The sequence below is a fragment of the Plectropomus leopardus genome, chromosome 5 (assembly GCF_026936395.1).
Source record: "Plectropomus leopardus strain MGB_pleo_1.0 chromosome 5, ASM2693639v1, whole genome shotgun sequence".
Lineage (NCBI taxonomy): Eukaryota > Metazoa > Chordata > Actinopteri > Perciformes > Serranidae > Plectropomus > Plectropomus leopardus.
In genome coordinates, this window is record NC_142180.1 from 34,204,964 (window position 1) to 34,224,779 (window position 19,816).

A 19,816-nucleotide genomic window follows, 5' to 3' on the forward strand; every position below is an offset into this window, starting at 1 on the left:
TGTATTTTTATATATATATATAATTAAGGTCGTTACCCCTAATGTGAAAAGACAATCGGAACTTTAAAATAATAATAAATAAATAATAAAATAATAATTGATACCCATGTTTCGATTGGAAGGGTAATATTTTTGGATGGTGAATCTGTTTTCCTGCAGATGTCCCTGAATGCTCCAGTGGACTCCTGTGCAGCTGTTCTCTAATCTCTGTAGTGTCTAAAAAATTGAACCCTACTAAGTTGTTAATGCCCTCCATCAAATCTGTGACAAGCAACAATGTTTTTTTGCATACTTTATCACATCGGTAATTCTCAAGAGAGGCTGTCTGCAGTGTGTGTCCCTGTTTGTACTCAGGCACAGACTGTTTCGTTAATGGTTGATGAATAAACTCATGACAGTTTTTTTTATTTGTTCTCTCACTGCAGCGTCCTTCAGGCCATCCGGAAGACGGTGTGCGACTGGGAGACTGGCCGAGAACCGCACAACGATCCGTGCCTCCGTGGAGAAAAAGATCCAAAGGGCGGCTTTGATATCAAGGTTCCTCGTCGAGCCGTGGGGCCCTCCAGTACACAGGTGTCTCCTCTGCTCTTCTTTTTATAAACCCACACCTTTTGTTGACCTTTCCTGTTGTTATCCTTTCCCTCATCTCCGAGGTCTCACACACCGTGACCCGGCCTGCTGCAGGTCAACATTAATCAGGCTTATGGAGCTCACCGGGCCCCTGTAGCACTTCAGATTTGAGAAAATTGGCTCGATGTCTTTCAGAAACATTAAAATATATAGCTATACTAGTTATGTAGTTTTTTGCACATTTTACTCTAGCTTTTTAAAAAATAGCTGTCCAAATCTACTAATGTCTTGTAATTTGCAGAAACAGTTCTTGATCAGTTGCTCATTGACTTTTTTCATGTTTTCAAAAAAAAAGTAAAACCAATTTGCTCCGATTTTGAAGGTTTAAATACTTTTGAAGGTGTCTGAATGTAGCAAACAAAAGTGATCTCGATACAGGTTTCAAAGGGTTGATACTAATTACCTGTACAAGAATCTTACATATCACACATACTGCCATTTTGTAGTAGCTTTCCTTATGTTGCATAAACCACAAAGATATATGAGCTTAAAGCTCAGTTCCCAGAACTAATCGGTTTTCCAGGTGCAGGACAACAAAGCTGCACTAAACAATGACCTTCTGTGTTTATCTGCCTTAAATCAACAGATTAAAAACTCTGGTGTTTTGAATACTTAGTGATGGACATCATGAAAATGGGCTTTAAAAAAGTGTTGCCCCCCGAGGTGAACTCAAGCGTATTTTAAGTGGTAATCAAAAGTAAAATGCACTGCAGCCTCCCTGCTGATGCATTTCTATTATGGTGGAAAGAGCAGAAGAAAAAAACCAAGAGAAAATTTCACATTCTTCGTCGATTTTCTTTGTAATGGCAGAATATTGTACAACATGAAAGAAGCGACACGCAGAGAGGATTTTATACAAGCTGCACATAAATATCATTCAAAGGGGGGGGAACAAGGGAGATAAATTAACTTCTACAAATTCTTGACACAGTTTCTTCTTGTCACAGTTCTCCATTGTCTTGCTGCATGTATGATTTTTGTGTTTTTCTTCATATTAAAAAGACATTTCATCCATAAACTAATGCATAAAAAATCACCAGAATGCAGAAAATGAAGCGTTTGACTAATTATGTACTCTGACCCCATACATGGACGCCGAGAAGACTAGCTGTTGCCTTGGTAACACCTCATGGGGATTCAAATAAATTTTCCCCACCATTAAATTGTCTTAAATCACATATGTTGAAGACCATTAAAAAATGCTCATCTGAGTCCTTCACTTTTTAACACAAAGTCAGAGCCTTGATGGTATATACACCTTAATAAAACTAGAATACCAGTACATGAAGGATGTCTGATGTTTAATGATACCAATAAGATTTTATTTTTTAATGAATCATCCACTCAGACTTTTGGCTCTGCTCCTTTTCTTCCTGCGCAGCTCTACATGGTGAGGACGATGCTGGAGTCTCTTATTGCTGACAAAAGTGGTTCAAAGAAGACTCTTCGCAGCAGTTTAGAAGGTCCAACCATCCTGGACATCGAGAAGTTTCACCGCGAGTCCTTCTTTTACACCCATCTGCTGAACTTCAGCGGTAAGAATAAGGAACAGTCTGACCCCTGAAGCCCTCAGAGCTTTTCACTGTCTCTGTAACTGCTGTTAGACGGAGAGTTTCTGTAAAAAGTTTTCTCTTTTCTCTATGCAGAGACCTTGCAGCAGTGCTGTGACCTCTCCCAGCTCTGGTTCAGGGAGTTCTTCTTGGAGCTGACAATGGGACGCAGGATCCAGTTCCCCATTGAGATGTCCATGCCCTGGATCCTCACCGACCACATCCTGGAGACGAAGGAAGCATCCATGATGGAGTAAGGATAGCACACAGTGTTTTTTTTGCTTTCTGTGACAGATAATTGACTGAGGAAACAAACCTTTTTCACTACTTCATATGCGTAAGACTTCTTCCTGATTGGACGCAATGTGAACGAGCGAACATCGGTTTGTTTAAGTTTCTCTCAATAAAAATCTACTCTGTGTGTCTGCAAAGAGGCTAAATGACACGGCTCGTAGGGCTCGGCAATAAAACGATGAAGATATCAATCGCTAAATAACTCTTCCTCGATTGAAATATGAGACGTTGTTGACAGAATGTCGACAGAATGTCATTAGAACGCAATCCAGCCATGTTTTGACACACAACATGAACAGCCAACGATAATAAGAATAGTGCCTTTTTTTGTCAGTCAAAATCGACACTGACATCCTTTTGGGTTTCCATTTTCCTGCCAGTCAACAGTCAACATGGATAAAGAGATTCATTTTATGAGACTGGAGAGCAGCTCATTTTATTTGATTGTAAATCACAAAAAATAATCATTCTTAGTGAGAAAATGATCAAAAAGTGAAGGAAATTTGTAATTTTTATTTCTTTATTTCTTTTTATGCGTTTAATTTACAAAAACAAATAGACATACAGATAGGAAGGTAGGGCTGGGTTCATGGCAATAATGTACAGAAAATTGAAATAGAGAGATTAAATATAGATGTGCATGGAGAAGATGTTAGAATTACGTGAGTTATGAAAAAAGTACTCCAACACTCATTTGCAAAGGGAAAAATCAAAATAGCTCAACCCCTGCCACACCGCCAACGATGTCTTTGCCTTTTTTAAACCACAATTTGTGCTTTAAATTTGACCGGACGACACAGAGTTCTGGCTGTGAGAGATTATTGGTGGTGTGAGTGGCCAGATGCATTCAGCAACTTCAGTGGTTGTTTCTAATCTTGTGTTTTTTAAAAGAACCCCCGGGTAAAATCCTAAAAAAAACAATGGGATTATCTGTGAATGTTTTCATGTCTGTTTTAAATCTCGGCTGCAGGGATTATTTTGATACCAGGCAGGTTTTACATAAGCCATTAAGCACATCAACTGGATCATAAGTGCTGTAATTCTTCTTCTGTTCACCCAAAATGACCGAAAAAAAATCTGCAATTTCACCATTTAATGTTTTTATATTTACAGTAATCTTTTTATGAAACCCAAATAAATTTCTGTCCGCATATTTATCAAGCTGACTACTTTGTACGGGAACAGTGATACTTTTTAATTCCTAAAACCTTAATTTAAGGTTTACATTTCCACGAATTTGTGTTTGAAAAGACAAAAATCTGGTTTGACAGGAATAATAGGGGTTTTACTTTCTGCACTTTGGAATAAAAGCTCTCTTTTCATTCCTCTCCAGGTACGTGCTGTATCCTCTGGACTTGTACAACGACAGCGCACACTACGCCCTGACCAAATTCAAGAAGCAGTTCCTCTATGACGAGATCGAGGCTGAGGTTATAAAATATTTGATGTTTGTACCAGACAGTTTGATGTGATGACGATTCAAGAAATTTCAGAAAGCCAGCAAGTGAACTTGCAATAAAACACACAAATAAAAGCAAAAATAGTAACAACTACAACAAAGCAAACAGATAAATAAGTATTTGAATTAAGAAAAAAGTAAATAAATAAATAGGAGGGTTAGTCTTACAGATTCTAAACTTTCTAATTTACTGTATCAAGTGGATATATGTGCATGAGTTTAACTGAAAGCTCCATCAAAGTAAAACATTTTAATTAGGTTACCAATTCATCTGTTGTCTTTTTCTTTCAATTTGACTAAATCTAAGTTTCATTATGCTGTGTGAACTCTGACCTGTTAATTTTAACATCTTTTGTTGTTTTAGGTGAACTTGTGCTTCGATCAGTTTGTCTACAAGCTGGCTGATCAGATTTTTGCCTACTACAAGATTTTAGCAGGAAGGTAGGTGAAATATCCACATTGGAGCTATTTATTAGAAGTTTTTAGTTGTTTGCATCATAAGCAATGTTGTTTATATTATTCTAGATGTTTACATTATTTATGTTTTTGATGAATAAATAAATCAAAAAGAACTGCAATAACTTTGAATGGGCATTAGACTTTTTTTGCCTACATATTATGCCCATAATGCATCAGTGGCCCTTTGATTGTTAGATTAAGATAGATTTAGATTTTTGCTGACAAATGGCTGCTGCAGGGCCTGTGTTTCATACTGTTTCATTAATAAGGATGTGTAGGGTTTACCTGTGTTACCTGTGTCTGAATCCCTCAGTCTTCTGCTCGACAAGCGTTTGAGAGCCGACTGCAAGAACCAGGGAGCTCACATTCCCTGGCCGGTCCCCAACCGCTACGAGACGCTGCTGAAGCAACGCCATGTTCAGGTATGTAGGGGACAAATCGTGCATTTTTACTACTCGGTGCTGCTGCCTTCGTTATTTTGGCTTTATGTTGGGCCTTTTTACTCTCAGCTCCTCGGCCGCTCCATCGATCTGAACAGGCTCATCACTCAGAGGGTTTCCGCTGCCCTTTACAAGTCTCTAGAGCTGGCCATCAATCGCTTCGAGAGCGAGGACCTCACCTCCATCATGGTACGCTCATTTTAATCTTTCAACCCTTTGGGAATGTTTGGTGCATTTAATGTGCTTTTTATTCTTCATTTTTTTAATATTTTGGCTGTTGGCATATGGCCCAAATGTTGGCAAGATTGTGTGTTTTTGTTTAATCTTGGAATTTCCAGCTCAGCTCCTGTAAACAAAACTGTTGCATTCATACTGTGAACTGCAAAAAATGTACCATTGAAACCCATTCAAGCTGCATTTCTTTATCTTACAGCCATCAAAGCATAAAAACATGAACTTTTTTTCCATTTTCTTTAAACATATTTGGCATTTGGAAAAAATATATGCTATTTCCACCAAGTGAACTGTATCAATCAATGTTTATGCAACTAATTAACATATCCCAGGCTGTCATAATAATAAAAAAATATACTTTGCGTGTAGTATATTGAAAATCATTCTTTTTTCTTTTCATCTAAAAACATAGTGGCATCATGACAAAAACCTGGCATTTAAAGGGTTAATATTGTGGAAAATTAAGAAACATTTGAAATGTATTATTAGGACTGATGTTGGTTTAAAAAAAATAAACTCCGTGAAAGTAGAAAATAATATTATTGTATAATATTTTTTAAAGCTTTATTTTAAAAAGCGCATTTTGTGCACAGAGGGATTTGAGTGTGTGTAATATTAAAGCGGGCCTTAAGGGTTAAATAAATAACATGCTTGTTATCATTTTCTGCTAAGTGCTGGTTGGTTTACAGCTGTGGGCATTTTTTTCTGTGTGCCTAAAGGAACTGGAGGGTCTTCTGGAGATCAACCGCCTGACACACAAGCTCCTCAGTAAACACTTGACCCTGGACAGCTTGGACGCCATGTTCCGCGAGGCCAACCACAACGTGTCGGCCCCCTACGGCCGGATCACGCTGCACGTCTTCTGGGAGCTCAATTATGACTTCTTGCCCAACTATTGCTATAACGGCTCCACCAACAGGTGCGTTAGTTTGATGTCACGGTCAGCTATTGCTGTCAGTACTACGCCTGTCCTCTCTGGGGTTTAGCCAGACCATAATTCCTGCTTTGTACAAAAATGCTAAATTCTTTTAGTTTTAATGCATATAAAATGTAAAAAAACAAAGAAATGTCTCCAACATTTCAGAAGTGGAATTGTTTCTTTAGTTTGTGTTTGTTTTTAACTACAATACTAGTTTTAATTTTTAAAGAAGCTGTTCTTTGTTTTATATGCTGCTAAGACGACCCTCTTAAGATGAATGATGATGAATTAAAATAGAATAAAATAATAATCAAGGAAATGTCTCTGGCATTTCTACTTTTTTGCTGCACCGAAAATGTACCAAATCGCGACACTACTGTATCGTATGTATCGGTCTAGGATGAAAATTGCTGGAAGTACCCTTAAATTACATAATGCACAATTCATGTGGCACACAGTGAGGAGGCCAGTTTGCAAATCACCTGCTCAGGGTCAGAAAAACCTTTCAAAAAGAAATTCTGCTCATATAGAATCAGATCCCACCTTGTATGAACCAAAGAGGATCTCAACCAAAACCAGAAACCTGATCTGAATGATCTGTGGATAAAAAAGAGACATTCTCAGTGGAGTTAAAATAAGCAGTAACAGCCATGTAGTCTTCAAACAAACACGCATTATGAACTTGTTCGGCTTTTTTATAAGCCACAAATTAATAAATATGCAATGTTTGGTTTGTACATCCATTATTTCTGCTGTTTGCTTACTTGTATGTGTAATGACAAAGCACACAACACTGCTGAAAACTACAGCAGGACTGAGGGAATCAACACATCCAATTGCAGAGAAAAGCAGGAATATTTCTTCATTGTACTCTGATGTTGTGGATGGTAGTGATACACTTCTGATTGACGTCTCTGTGTGTATTTTAGGTTTGTGCGCACCGTCCTGCCCTTCTCTCAGGAGTTCCAGAGGGACAAGCCGCCCAACGCTCAGCCACAGTACCTGTACGGGTCAAAGGTCAGTGCACTTTCCTTTATCAACACTTTATTTTATTGGATTCCATGAGTGGAGGATTTTGATTTTCTTTTAAGCTGTGTACGACTTCTCTTGAGTCCACATTTTGAGGCCAAACATTGATTACATTTTACTTTTAGATATCCTTAGATTACAAATGAGAAAGCATCGTCATGAGAAAAGATACATGAAAACAGGTGAGCGTAAAAAAAAGAACAAATAGTCTTTCACAAGCTTCTTATTTACAAGAGAAACATTCATTATGGACAGGATAAAATCTTGTTTCATGTGCTGCATTTACAGAAGTTTTATCATTGAAAATCTTGAAACAAAAGCTAATTTGGATGGAGATTTTACAAGGGCATCATTGCTACATGTTGGGAGTCAGATGTCCCATATGAGACCTTTTATACAGAGTGTTCAATTAAATACCAAAACATACATTAACTTTGTCCTCAAATTGAGGTTCAGTACTTGCTGTAGTGCAGAGGAGAGAGACAGAAAGCTGTATGCAGCGTGTGCTCTTACCCTACTGACCTGTAAGCTATTTTAAGCTCAGTGATGCGTCAGTGTCTGTTGCTGGTAGTCAGGCACAATTCCATCATATATTTTTTAATAAATACAGCCAACGCTGCCTCCTGTGCATCAACATCTCCGCCAGAGAAGAGCCACCACCTGAGGCCTCTGAGGGGCCCAAACAATAAAATATTTTTTCCAGATTCCATACATTAACGTTAAAGGGATAGTTCGTCGATTTTGAACCATGTCCCAAATGACCGTGTTATCGGGAGTGTAGCAGATCAAGGGTGTTTGGCTTTCACCTGTGCCGCCAGCACCAGGAACTCTCTGCTTGTGTTTTAAGCGAAAATCTGCCGGATGACGCAAAACAAGTCATACGGCGGATTTTGGCAACCATTTAATTGTTGGCTGAGATGCTCTGAACGCTTCAAAACTAAGTTCAGAAACCAGGACAGAACCGGTTCCATGTTGATGGAAAAGGGGGAAAGGTCATATGTTTACATGCACAGTTTAGTCGAGCCACCGTCATAGCTTGATTAGGACATTTAATTGGGCTTCTGTCAAATATGCCCTCTTTCAGCTAGCTGCAATTAATCTATATTATTTATACAGTGTGTGATATAGACCAAATCACAATCACAACTGTTTATTTACAATAACTTTGGGGTAGAAAACTGCTGCGTCATGTACAATATAATCAAACAGCACTGCCTTCATTGATTAGTTTGAAGCCACCTAAAAAAAATCAATATCAGTTTAAGTGTACGCTATATTAGAATATTTTCACTGCTTTACCTTGCTGTAAAACTGCCCTTACCGACAGAGATTTGAAGCCCTTATATCAGAAACACCAGGCTGAGAAAAACATTTATTTTACTCTGCTGAAAGGTGGAGCTGCTGCTCTGCCGCTGCCTCCATCAGCTGCTGTGTAAGAGGAGCAAATATTCAAATATAGTTTCTTAGCTTCCATGGTGGTAATGGGGGACTGTGTTTTATTTATCAGAGGAGGGAGGTGGCTGGGGTGTGCCTTTTTTTATTTAAAACAAATATAAAATGCTACCTTGTCACGTTGTAAGTCCTTCAACTGAGCCAAAATTAAAAACACAAGTCCCTCCTCAGTGCTTACATTTTTTTAATGGCTGGCTCGTTTGCAGCCCCTCTTACCCCCTCATAAGTCCGACTTTGAGAAAATCAGTTTAGTCTGCAGTCAGACTAACATGTTTACATGTATTTAAACGTCCAGTTTTAGTCGGTCGAATAATTTGACTTTTCCTAACATCATGTAAAGAATGTAAAAGTGTTTTGGTTGCAGCTTGGCTGACAAATACAATGATATCATCAAAAGTGATTAATAATAGTAACGTTTCAAGAGCAGAATTGAGTAATCTGTGTGCAGGAATTCGTAATTGGAGAGCACAGATTAGTTTATTTTTTCTCCATGACTCTCCCCTCTGAATAAAACAACCTCAGGGACGATTCAGTCCAGGCAAAACAATGCTATGATGACCTCAATCCAGTTGATTCACGCTGGCTCGCTGCCGGACAGCTTGGCGAGTGTCCTCAGCTCGTGGTCCTGGGTAATTATGTGGCCGGCGGGCTGCGTCGAGAGGAGGGGGGGCTGCAGGATGTGTTTGGCGCCGTCCTCGCTGGTGCGTCTGGGAGCGTAGAGGCGTTCCGATCCGGACATGTCTTGACGGGTCGAGTTGGTCACGACATGGCAGCTGTCAGCGGCCTGACCGGGCAGGGAGCAGATGGTGTGAAGACACCCCCACAACAGGACGCTGGCGATGACCAGCAGCAAGATGCAGCAGGTCAGCCAGACGCCCATGGCGAGCTCCCAGCCCGTCCTGTCGTGACCTTCGCTGCTGTCACTCGGAGTGCTGAACACCTGGCACTGGTCCCGCACCGGATTGGCCGCCTGACACGTCACACACAGGAAGTAGGCGGTTTGCGGGAGGAGGTTGGCCAGGTGCGTGCTGGTCTGACTGACGGGGATGCGTTCCTCGTGCATGAAGCTCTTGCGCTTGTAGCCCATCAGCAGGCTGTTCCAGTTGGGGTCGTACATGACGCTGTAGAAGGTGTCCAGGCAGCTGGGGGACGACGGCCAGCTCACTCTGGCTGAGGTCGCAGAGATGTTGTAGACCGCAACCCCCATGATGCAACGCTGTTTCTGTTTTTTGTAGTGAAGTTGATGAAAGTATTCCTTCAGTTAGTACAGTCTGAAATAGAGAAAGAACATAAACACACAGTCAGACACTGGCAGCAGAAGTTCTTCAGTTTTGTCCTGGCAGTGTCTCATTTTTGTGTTTCTCACCTCTGAGTTTAAGTAGTTATTTCATTTCATCGTCATGAAATTTATTGATGTCCCGATCCAATCGGAAGAATCGTTATTAGGCCAGATCAGTGCGTTTTTTAATTGATCAGGATCAGTTATTTTAATCGTGCATCTCGCCCGATCCTTTGTTTACCTCTGCAGTCACACAGGTGTTGTAAACGGAGAGCACGATTAGCGGGTAATATTCAGGTTTTATTGTAATGCTGCGACTCCAATAAATAGAAACTGATTTTTTTTTTTTTATGGTCAACTGGAGCTGCAACACCACGTTAAGTAGAATTGAAAATTTTTGTTTAGTTTTTTTCATTTTTAGTAAAATGGTGTAATATGCAGAATTGTGGATTGTTTTTATTTGTTGCCTGGGTATTTTAAAGTGCAATTGTGATTATATTCTTCATGTATAAAGTTCTGGAGTTTTGTTATATATATACATATATAAAGAAGGGTTGTTTCATACTGGGAAGATTTCAACCACTATTACTTGGAGCTGCTTTAAGGGGCAAAGGGGCACTTCAAAACAAGGGATAAGGTTTCTTTTGAGTTTTCAAAAATAGATTAAATATGAAGGTCCATCAGGTTATAGATGCTTTGATGCAGAGATTTGGCCCTCTGTGATCCATGATATGATCAGCAGAGTCTTATTTTTGGTATACTCACGCTGATATCTGATTTTTTATTTATTTATTTATTTATTTAATGTTTATTTAAAAGGGACACACCACATCAATGACATCAGTTTAAAATAATAAAGAAAGAAAGAAAAAAAAAAACACCCATTCATACAGAGGACTGTATGAATGGTTGTAACACACAGTGCACGGTATCAAGTGCATGGTGCAAAGTGCCTTATCTATGTGCACGGTGCAAAATTCAACACGTGTGTGTTGCGCATGTATCATGGATCAATGGATTAAAGGACAAGGAGCTTTATATTGTATATTGTCAGTAACTGTCTGAAACTTTGTTTAGTGTGCTGCTGCCTGTTTTTTTAATCTTAATTAAATTAATTAATTAAAAATCAGGTTAAGTCATTTTAAAGTTCAAAAAATTAATAAAATTTAATAAAATTGCTTGATGGCCACCTACTCATCATATGCGGCCTAAAAAGAGGATAATAAGAATCGTATGTAGGATTATCTGGAACAAAGTGCAGCGGTGGGAGGGGGGTGAGCACAGATGTTCGGCATAATGCAGGATGATTTGTGAAGAGACTCATCTGTGCTGTCGAGTCACCTGCTACAGGACAGGTGACCATCTGACAACCTTGAGCTGTTAAAATCCCACTGGTCACGTTTTAATAGAATTTTATTTCAGCATTCATTTCTTGAAAATGATTGAATACTTTTTATAATTTGTTTGGTGCGTGTGTTTTTTTTTTTCTTTCTCTTTTCTTTGCCATTTGTGGACAGTGACCGTCGTATTTTTTTAAACTCTTTGAATTTTTACAATATAGATACAATATACAATATTCTACAATATAGACGACTATTTGTTCTTTTTTTACATTGACCATGCACTTGTTTTCATGTATGCCAAACATCTTTTCTATTTGTTTTTTTTTTTTTTTGATAGAATAAAAAGTAATAACATAGTCTTGAACTAAAACAGATGTCAAGTAGTGGTAATATAAGACTCTTTGTTTGTCCAAAATTGAAAATCATTGATTTCAAGTGTTACATTTTTAAAAAAAATTATACTGAACTTGATAACATACAGTGTGAAATAATTAATTCTGGATTAAAGTGTTCACTTCACAGAGAGGGTGTGGTGATCATTAGTAGCACTGATGTGTTGCAACATGTTGTACTTCAATACAGTACTACAATAACTACAATGTAGCGCCTAAAATGTATTTCTTTTTTAAATTAAAAGTTAAATTCAAAAAGGCTATAACTTAACTATAAGTGATGACTTTTCTGTTATTTGTCAGTAGCAGAGAACAGCATGAATGACTGTAGTGAAATGAACAATAAGGGAGTGAAAAAGGACAGCTGGCAACGATGTATCAATAATGCAGAAAAAAAGTGTCTTTAGAATCGATATGTATCTATAAATCAGTATTTCTGACATCACTACTCTTTTGGAAAAGGCACACTCAAAGTGTATTGTCTAGCTATGTTGTTTTTGTGTCAGTACTCTGTATTTTTAAATGGCACCAACACTTTAAGACACAGATAATAGGTTTTTTTTTAGGCAGTTTTAGTTCATTTTTTATCATAAATAAGTCAGTGCAAGTCAGCAGGCTCATTGTGACTTTTATATAACTAGTCACTGTCGTGATACTTTTATTTTTCCACCAATAAAATTCAGGAAAAACATCCTTTCACACTTTTTTCTGTTGCATCAGCTGTAATCCACAGCAACAAAACAAAATTATCTATATGGTAATGAGCCATGTTAAGAGAATAATGAGGGGTCATCCATTCAAAGCGTGACTCACCGGAGAAACACTGCGAGCACGTGTTGAGCATCCCAATCTGTCCTGCCTGAGGTGTTTGTTCCAGCAGAATATTCTGCAGTCCGACTACTCAGTCATTTTAGTATCTCTTACACTTTGACCATATGAAGAGGTGTGACGATGCCGGGTGCTGCTCTGTAGGTTTTCAGTCTCAGGAGTGGACCAAAGATCGGTGTGTCCTCGTCTCCGCTGCTGCCACACTAAGTGGGAGCGCTGCTGGATTAGAGCAGCTGCAGCCTCAGCTCTCTGCTGTCAGACGGGGGGGAGAGAGAGCTGAAGCCTCGTGCGGTGGATATTAGAGAAGGGTGTTAAGAAACGGTTCAACATCCAAATGGGTCATGTTATATCTAAAAATGTTCTTAATGGTTGTAAATGTTGCCTTTCTGATATTGTTTTCAGTCCCTAATCTTCCCCTGTTAGTAAAACTACAGATATCAGAATGATTATTAACCCTTTACATTTTACACGCTATTTTATTCTTCATTTTTTGATAATTTTGGCTGTCCTGCTCTGGCAAGATTGTGTGTTTTTGTTTAATCTTGGAATTTTTAGATCAGCTCCTACAAAAACACACTGTGGAAACAACTTTGTTAAATTCATACTGTTAAGGGAAGAAAATGCACCATTGAAACCCCTTCAAACTGCAGTGTTTGATCCCACAGCCATCAAAGCATAAAAACATGCATTGTATTATTTCTTGGTGTCATTCTGGGATTTAAATTTGAATTTGTAATTTTTACCTTTTTTCTACCTGAAAACACGCTATTTCCACCAGGTGCACTGTCACAATCAGTGTTGCTGCAAATCATTGACATATCCCAGGCTGTGATAAAAAAAACAAATTAAAAAATATACTTTGCATATAGTATATGAATAAATTATTCCTTTTTGTGTTTTGTTTTTCATCTAAAAATTAGTTGACATTTGAAGGGTTAAAATTCAGAAAATTAATGAATATTTGATAGGTATGAGGACTGACATTGATTTAAGAAAATAAACTCAATGAATTTAGTAGACCACATATATGTATATATTTTTTTTAAAGCTTGGTTTTGAAAAGCTCATTTTGTGCGCAGAGCGATACGAGTGAGTGTGTGTGTGTGTGTGTGTGTGTGTGTGTGTGTGTGTGTGTGTGTGTGTGTGTGTGCGTGTGTGCGTGTGTGCGTGTGTGTGTGTAATTGTAAAGCACGCCTGAAGGATTAAAGTGGACAAATTTGAAGTTATTATGAAGCAAATGTTGATTGCACAATGTAATGCGGATGGAATAATGACACAATCTGCATTTAGATTGGTTCCCTATAAGCCTCTTTTTCACTATACATTTCTGTCCCCCACTGTGTATTATCTCCCAGGAAAATGAAGGCTCCATTTATGAGACAAAGAAAGCACATCAATGGTTGCACAACTAAATCAGAGGGAGCATAACGCTTTTGTTTTCCTTGATAGCCATCCCTAATACTCAGAGAGTATCAGAAATGGCAGCTGAGCGACTGAAGTAGCTTTGGAAACTGTTATAGGCGCTGACAAAAGAACGAAAAGAAATACTGTTGTCTTTGCGACCGTGGCACTACAAATAATACCACTTGGAAACACTGTCCCAAAATGATCACTTTAGATGTGCTCCTTGACCAGATTTTTTGATCGGTGCATGGTTATGATATAATTTTCATTTTCAGGTCAAGTTGGGGATTTTGTGTAAGCTGGTTGGGTCGATTTGTGGAACTCGTCATATGTTCGGGTGGCGGGCGGGTATGATATTGCACGGCGTAGTTGTGGCTCTGGAGCGGGTCTTAAAATCAGACCTGTGCATGACTCTGCTTTGGTCAGTGCTGTTGTAATTGGGTTATTGGGAAAGAGACGAAATATTGGTCAGTTGGTCGATCCATCTGTCCGACCATTTGTTCCAAAGCCTCTCAACAAATGCCGACCAGATCGTCATGATATTTCCTGTGGATATTCACGGTCCCCAGAGGATGATTCTGATGTTGCCAGTGACCCCCAGACACTGGCATTGCCCACTGAGCAGATATATTTTCAATTGTACTAAAATAATATTAAAATCTAACTGGCACGTTGCTGTCAAGTTTTGCATCTGCTTCCAGCCTGCCCTGGAGCTAAAATCTTAACTTTGCACACAGGATGTCTCATAATCTGCCAGGCAGGTTGCCAGTAAATTCAAGGATTTATTATTGTTATTATGTAATGCAGGATTTCATAAAGAATTGTAGCTGTAATTTAGTGTGATAAACCTGTTTTTTATGACGCTCTCATGTGGGACAGTTTAGACACACAAATGCTGTGACTGTGGATGTTAGTATCAGTCTGTTGGTCCAGTGCTTTAAAATATCTCAACATGGATTGACCTAAAATGCTGTGCAGACATTCATGCATCCCCAAAGATAATTCCAATGATTTTGGTGATGCTCAGCTTTTTCATGTTTTGCCAGCAGCTGGTCAAACATCTGATCAACATGTGATGGATAAACTTACTTTAAATTTTGTGCAGACATTCAGTGGATGAATCCGAACGGCTGTGATAACCGTGACTTTCCTCCAGAGCCACAGTGAGGTGTACATTTGTTGTTTTAAGTGGCCTGTTTCAGCAACTATTGGAAGGATTGACGTGAAATATGGTACAGAGCCTCCAGCCACGTTATCAGCTAATACACCACAGGAGGCAAATTTCCCTCCGTACCCATTTCTAGTGATGGATAAGATACTAGTGGCTTCAACAGGAAAAAAAATTCAACTAGTTTTTGACGATGCATTATGGATGATGAAAGAACACAACGTTTATTCAAGAGATTAAATAAGTCTCGGACCTCCTCTCATCATCACCTGTGTTTCCTCTGCCTGTAGACCCTGAATATGGCGTACAGCAGCATATTTAGCAGCTACAGGAACTTCGTGGGTCCCCCGCACATCAAGGTCATGTGCAGACTGCTGGGCTACCAGGGCATCGCCGTGGTGATGGAGGAACTGCTGAAGGTGGTCAAAAGCCTGGTGAGTGCGACAGCTGAGCAGTAAGGATGTGTGGGAGATATCGATGTTTTCCTGGTGGATCTTTCTGCTGTTCTGTGACGGTGACTGAGAGGCTTGTTTGAAGAGGCTTCTTTGGTTGTTAGTTATGAATGAAACTGATGTCACTCTAATGTAAAGTTAAAGAAGAGGTTCTTTGTGTATTTGTTTGCTTGTCTGTTTTTCATGGTTTCCTCTTAGAGTAATATTTCACCCCCTAAATTACCATTTATATCACCATTTATGTACCAGTTACTCACGCAGTGTTACGTTGGAGTCTTGATGTTGAACAAAATATGCAAAAACAAATGAAGTCATAGGGCTCCACCTTTAACAACTATATCAAAAACATCCGATCACAAACACTCACAACCCGTGCAATATAATCCAAGTTTAATTTATCCAGTCGTATGATGAGCACCTCCCAGACTGCCTTTTTTCTACGGGGAACTGAACGAAAAGTGAAACTCTCTCATTCCAGCTTTCATTTATAAAAACTTAATTTTATGATCTGCCACTGCCTCGATCTGTTCATTGATTTGTGTTTTTGTGTGACTTCAGCGTTTTGAAGAATTCAGATCAGAGTCACCAAAGCCACACAAAAACAAAAAAAACCTGATCAGGGCAGTGATGTCCCAGCAGCTCCCGTGTTCAGTGATGTAAAATGACTGTTTTCGTAAATGGAGTCTGGCTTTGAAGAGAGCATAAAAACGTTTCCTTTTCTGTTTGGTTCCCTTTCAGAAGGGAAGTGCTGAACATTCGACCGGATAAATTTGATTACACGTTGATTATACTGCACGAGTTGTGTGCGAGCTTGTAAATGGATGTTTTGATTTAGTCTTGCTGATGTTAAACGTGGACCCGATGACTCATCAAGAATTTTCTCTGTTTTTTTGGATTCTTCTTTCACTGTGGAGCCATTCAAGAATTTTTTTTTCCATGAATTCAACGTGACGCGATGGAGTTTTTTATATAGAAAGGATAATTTGGGGGGTGAAGTATTCCCACAAACTGAAAATTTTAACTCTGTATGCTGCTTTAGTAATGCTCTCCTTTTCTTGTACAGCTTCAGGGCACCATAATGCAGTACGTGAAGACCCTCATGGAGGTGATGCCCAAAATCTGCCGACTTCCCCGCCACGAGTACGGTTCCCCAGGTAACCAACTGTGCAGCCGCTACATATTGGAAGATTTATCAATGGTCCATTGAATTGGTCAAAGCAAAACTCATGAAAGCATGCATGAAAAAGACTGAAAGTTAAATAATTAAATACATTTAAATGATAAATCATTTCATTAAATTTCCTTGAATAAACCAACAAACATTAACTTCTGATCCCTAATGATTTAAATGATTTTCCTACGTCTGTTAAATGCACTAAAATGACTCTAAAATGAATCGCCTTGCCACTACTCTGATGTCAGCATCCTTACTTCTCTATGGTTTTCTTCTCCCACGTAAATCTTTTATTTCTAACCACAGTTTGAAACTAAACGTTCTTGGATGCTGTGAGTCAGGAGGTTACACTCCTCCTAAAGAAGCACGCTGTGTGGAAATACAAAGAGCTTTAATTGAAGCTTTCAAATGCGAGGGAGGCTAGTCACACTGTTACTGAAACAAACTTCCTGCTCCAGCAGAGTAAGAGCACAGATATCAAGGTTTGCTCTTGTTTTGCTCAAATTTATTTTTCCTTTTCAATTTTTTAAAAAGGAGAACAGAGTCAGGAGTGAACCACACTGAGCACAAATCATTTTGCAGAAACACGTACACTTGAGATATCTGAGAAAATGACCCGTGCTGTGACCGAAGTGTAAATGCCTGGCAGCATGTGTTCATTCCTGAAAAGGGTTAAACTTCTGCTGCGGCTGAGGGTCAGTAAATGATGTGACAGATATGAAACAGGGTAGGAAATTAGATATCTTATACCAGGAATACTCATCTCGCTTTGCAAAATGACAGGATGCCAGTCACAGGAGCCCCATACGTGTTTCTAGGATTTTAGGATGTTTCTGTGAATTTAGGACATTTCTAGAATTAGAGGATGTGTCTAGGATTTTAGGGCATGTGTAGTTTTTGAATAGATTTCTAGAATTTTAGGATTTTTCTAGGATTTAATTACATTTCTAGGATTTTAGGATGTTTCTATGAATTTAAGAGATTTCTAAAATTAGAGTGTATGTCTAGGATTTTTAGGGCTTGTCTAGAATTTAAGTACATTTCTTGGATTTTAGGATGTTTCTAGGATTTCAGGCCATATCTAGTCATTTCTTACATTTTTAGGATTTTACACCATCTCTAGGAGTTTTAAACCTTTCCAGGATCTTAGCACATTTGTAGGATTTTTGGACATTTCTAGGATTTTAGGGCATTAGGGTCTTAGATAGGACCTCTGTCAGGCGTGTGGGGCACTATTTTTTTTATAAACAAGCTCTTTTTTGATGCTGTTTTATGCACTCACACCTCATGTACACCAAGAGTACAAAAACAATTCCCAGTGTAAATCTCTGTATTTTTATTGTGAATTTGTAAGTGGTTAGGGGCCACCGGGAACCCTATCGGGGGCCAGATTTGGCCCGCAGGCTGTGAGCTGAATATCACTGTTTTGTGCTCTATTTTTTCCAGGTATCCTTGAGTTCTTTCACCACCAGCTGAAGGACATTGTTGAGTACGCTGAGCTTAAGACGGTGTGTTTCCAGAACCTGAGAGAAGTGGGCAACGCCATGCTGTTCTGTCTGCTGAGCGAGCAGAGTCTGGTACGCATCTCAAAATGGAACGAAAATTTCTTATTTCGATGCAAATGCGATTCGTGGAGTTGTTCTCTCTTTCATATCCAGCTGATAGTCTCATCAGTGCACTGACATCACATCCACGGGGATGTGTCAGTCCTCTGAAATAAACTGTGACAGTTATTTAAATGACAACATTTATCAGGAGGATTTCACTTGTCAGGCTGCAATTCAAATGTGTTTTCATGTCTGTTCTGACTTTCACTGCGTGTTTCTCACAGTCGCAGGAAGAAGTTTGTGATTTGCTGCATGCTGCACCTTTCCAGAACATTCTTCCCAGAGTCCATGTCAAAGGTAAATGAAAGAATAAGTGGTTTATTTTTAAGTGAAGAGGTCTGAAGTGTTTGTTCGGTGGCTGGCAGTGTTTGTTCCAATGAATACAACTTGAAGGCCGGCAGTCGCTATCAGAAGTGAAAGTCAGCAGTAATCACTGAGATGTGGGGATAATGGAAAACATTTCCAGACTGTTTTTTCCTGCAAGATACCCAGAGTGCTTTGCTTGTTTCTAAGAGAGTGAAGAAAACTGTCAGTCGACAGTTCTGATGACAGCTTTTTTATTTTGGTCCTAAATAATTTCCTAAAACAGATGGTGAAATATAAAACTAGTGAAGGAAATAGAGCATATGTTATGAGCTGTTTCCAGCTGCAGACTTATACAAACATGGTGTTTTGGTGCAGTTGTTCTTAAACTCTTTTCTGATAATTATCCCCTTTGAAACACTTTTTCAGCCAAGTAAGCGTGAAACATTTTTGATGGGAAAACAGTCAAAAACAGTATAATGAGGTACAACACAGTGTCTAATTTACTAAACAACACTGTTAATGAAAAACACTTAAACCTTAAGGACTGTTTACGTGCTTTTCAGTCCTCATTTTTTCAAATACTACATATATATATATATATATATATATATCACGTGTACAACCAGTACAACAGCTCAGCTGACGACAGCGCGGAGGAATAAGCTACATTTTCACAGTCGTTGTTGATGTGTTGACAATAATAAAAACATAGACTATCACCAGGCTCACCCATCACACTTTTCCTCTCCTCGCTGCGTGCAGAGGGGGAACGCCTGGATGCCAAGATGAAGCGCCTGGAGGCCAAATACACGGCGCTGCATCTGGTTCCTCTGATAGAGCGTCTGGGCACCCCGCAGGTACGGCCGGTCTAAAAATGCCATGACAGGAAGCTGTCGTTGGTGTGTTGAGTTTTTATATCACGTTACAAATAAAAGAGGTTTATCTGTTAACCCTTAGGGACTTGTTGGTGCAATTTATGCACTTTTCACTCTATTTTTTTTTTATAATTATGGCTTTGTTCATGCATATGGAATAAGTTCTGGCAAGATTGTGTGTTTTTGTTTACTCTTTGAATTTCCATCTCAGCTCCTATAATAAGTCTGAAATACACTCTGTAAATAAAGTTGTTACATTCATACTGTTAAGTGCAAAAAATGCCCCATTGAAATCCATTTAAACTTTAATTTCTGATGCCACAGCCATCAAAGCACAAAAACATGCATGCATTATTTCTGGGTGTAATTCTGGGATTTTGCCTCGGAATTTGTGATTTTTACTATTTTGCTCCTGATTACATCTTTTTTTTAACCATACTGCACTGTCACAATCAATGCTGCTGCAAATCATAGACACACCCTTAGCTGTGATAATAATTTTAAAAAATCTACTTAGCATGT

General features: G+C 39.0%; 2 protein-coding genes across 3 annotated transcripts in view; one reads left to right on the plus strand and one right to left on the minus strand.

Moving 5' to 3' along the window:
* Window positions 1-19,816, plus strand: part of cyfip1 (cytoplasmic FMR1 interacting protein 1) — a 39,777-nt gene that overhangs the window by 17,901 nt on the left and 2,060 nt on the right. For both annotated transcript variants that reach the window (XM_042483658.2, XM_042483657.2), the window contains exons 15-28: window positions 426-573; window positions 2,012-2,165; window positions 2,277-2,433; window positions 3,808-3,904; window positions 4,298-4,374; window positions 4,706-4,814; window positions 4,902-5,021; window positions 5,786-5,985; window positions 6,915-7,002; window positions 15,171-15,314; window positions 16,396-16,486; window positions 17,953-18,083; window positions 18,338-18,410; window positions 19,182-19,276. In XM_042483658.2, the coding sequence (XP_042339592.1) occupies window positions 426-573; window positions 2,012-2,165; window positions 2,277-2,433; window positions 3,808-3,904; window positions 4,298-4,374; window positions 4,706-4,814; window positions 4,902-5,021; window positions 5,786-5,985; window positions 6,915-7,002; window positions 15,171-15,314; window positions 16,396-16,486; window positions 17,953-18,083; window positions 18,338-18,410; window positions 19,182-19,276 (1,684 nt within the window). The remainder of the gene's footprint in view (window positions 1-425; window positions 574-2,011; window positions 2,166-2,276; window positions 2,434-3,807; window positions 3,905-4,297; window positions 4,375-4,705; window positions 4,815-4,901; window positions 5,022-5,785; window positions 5,986-6,914; window positions 7,003-15,170; window positions 15,315-16,395; window positions 16,487-17,952; window positions 18,084-18,337; window positions 18,411-19,181; window positions 19,277-19,816) is intronic.
* Window positions 6,990-13,406, minus strand: fndc9 (fibronectin type III domain containing 9). Its single transcript, XM_088078045.1, has 2 exons — window positions 12,294-13,406; window positions 6,990-9,737 (listed from the first exon to the last, which is right to left on the minus strand). Exon 2 carries the CDS (start codon window positions 9,671-9,673, stop codon window positions 9,041-9,043), a length of 633 nt encoding a protein of 210 aa, XP_087934171.1. The 5' UTR covers window positions 9,674-9,737; window positions 12,294-13,406; the 3' UTR covers window positions 6,990-9,040.

What these genes read in the sequence shown, in the direction of transcription:
- fndc9 (XM_088078045.1), bottom strand. Translation starts at nt 9,673, where the DNA reads ATGGGGGTTGCGGTCTACAACATCTCTGCGACCTCAGCCAGAGTGAGC.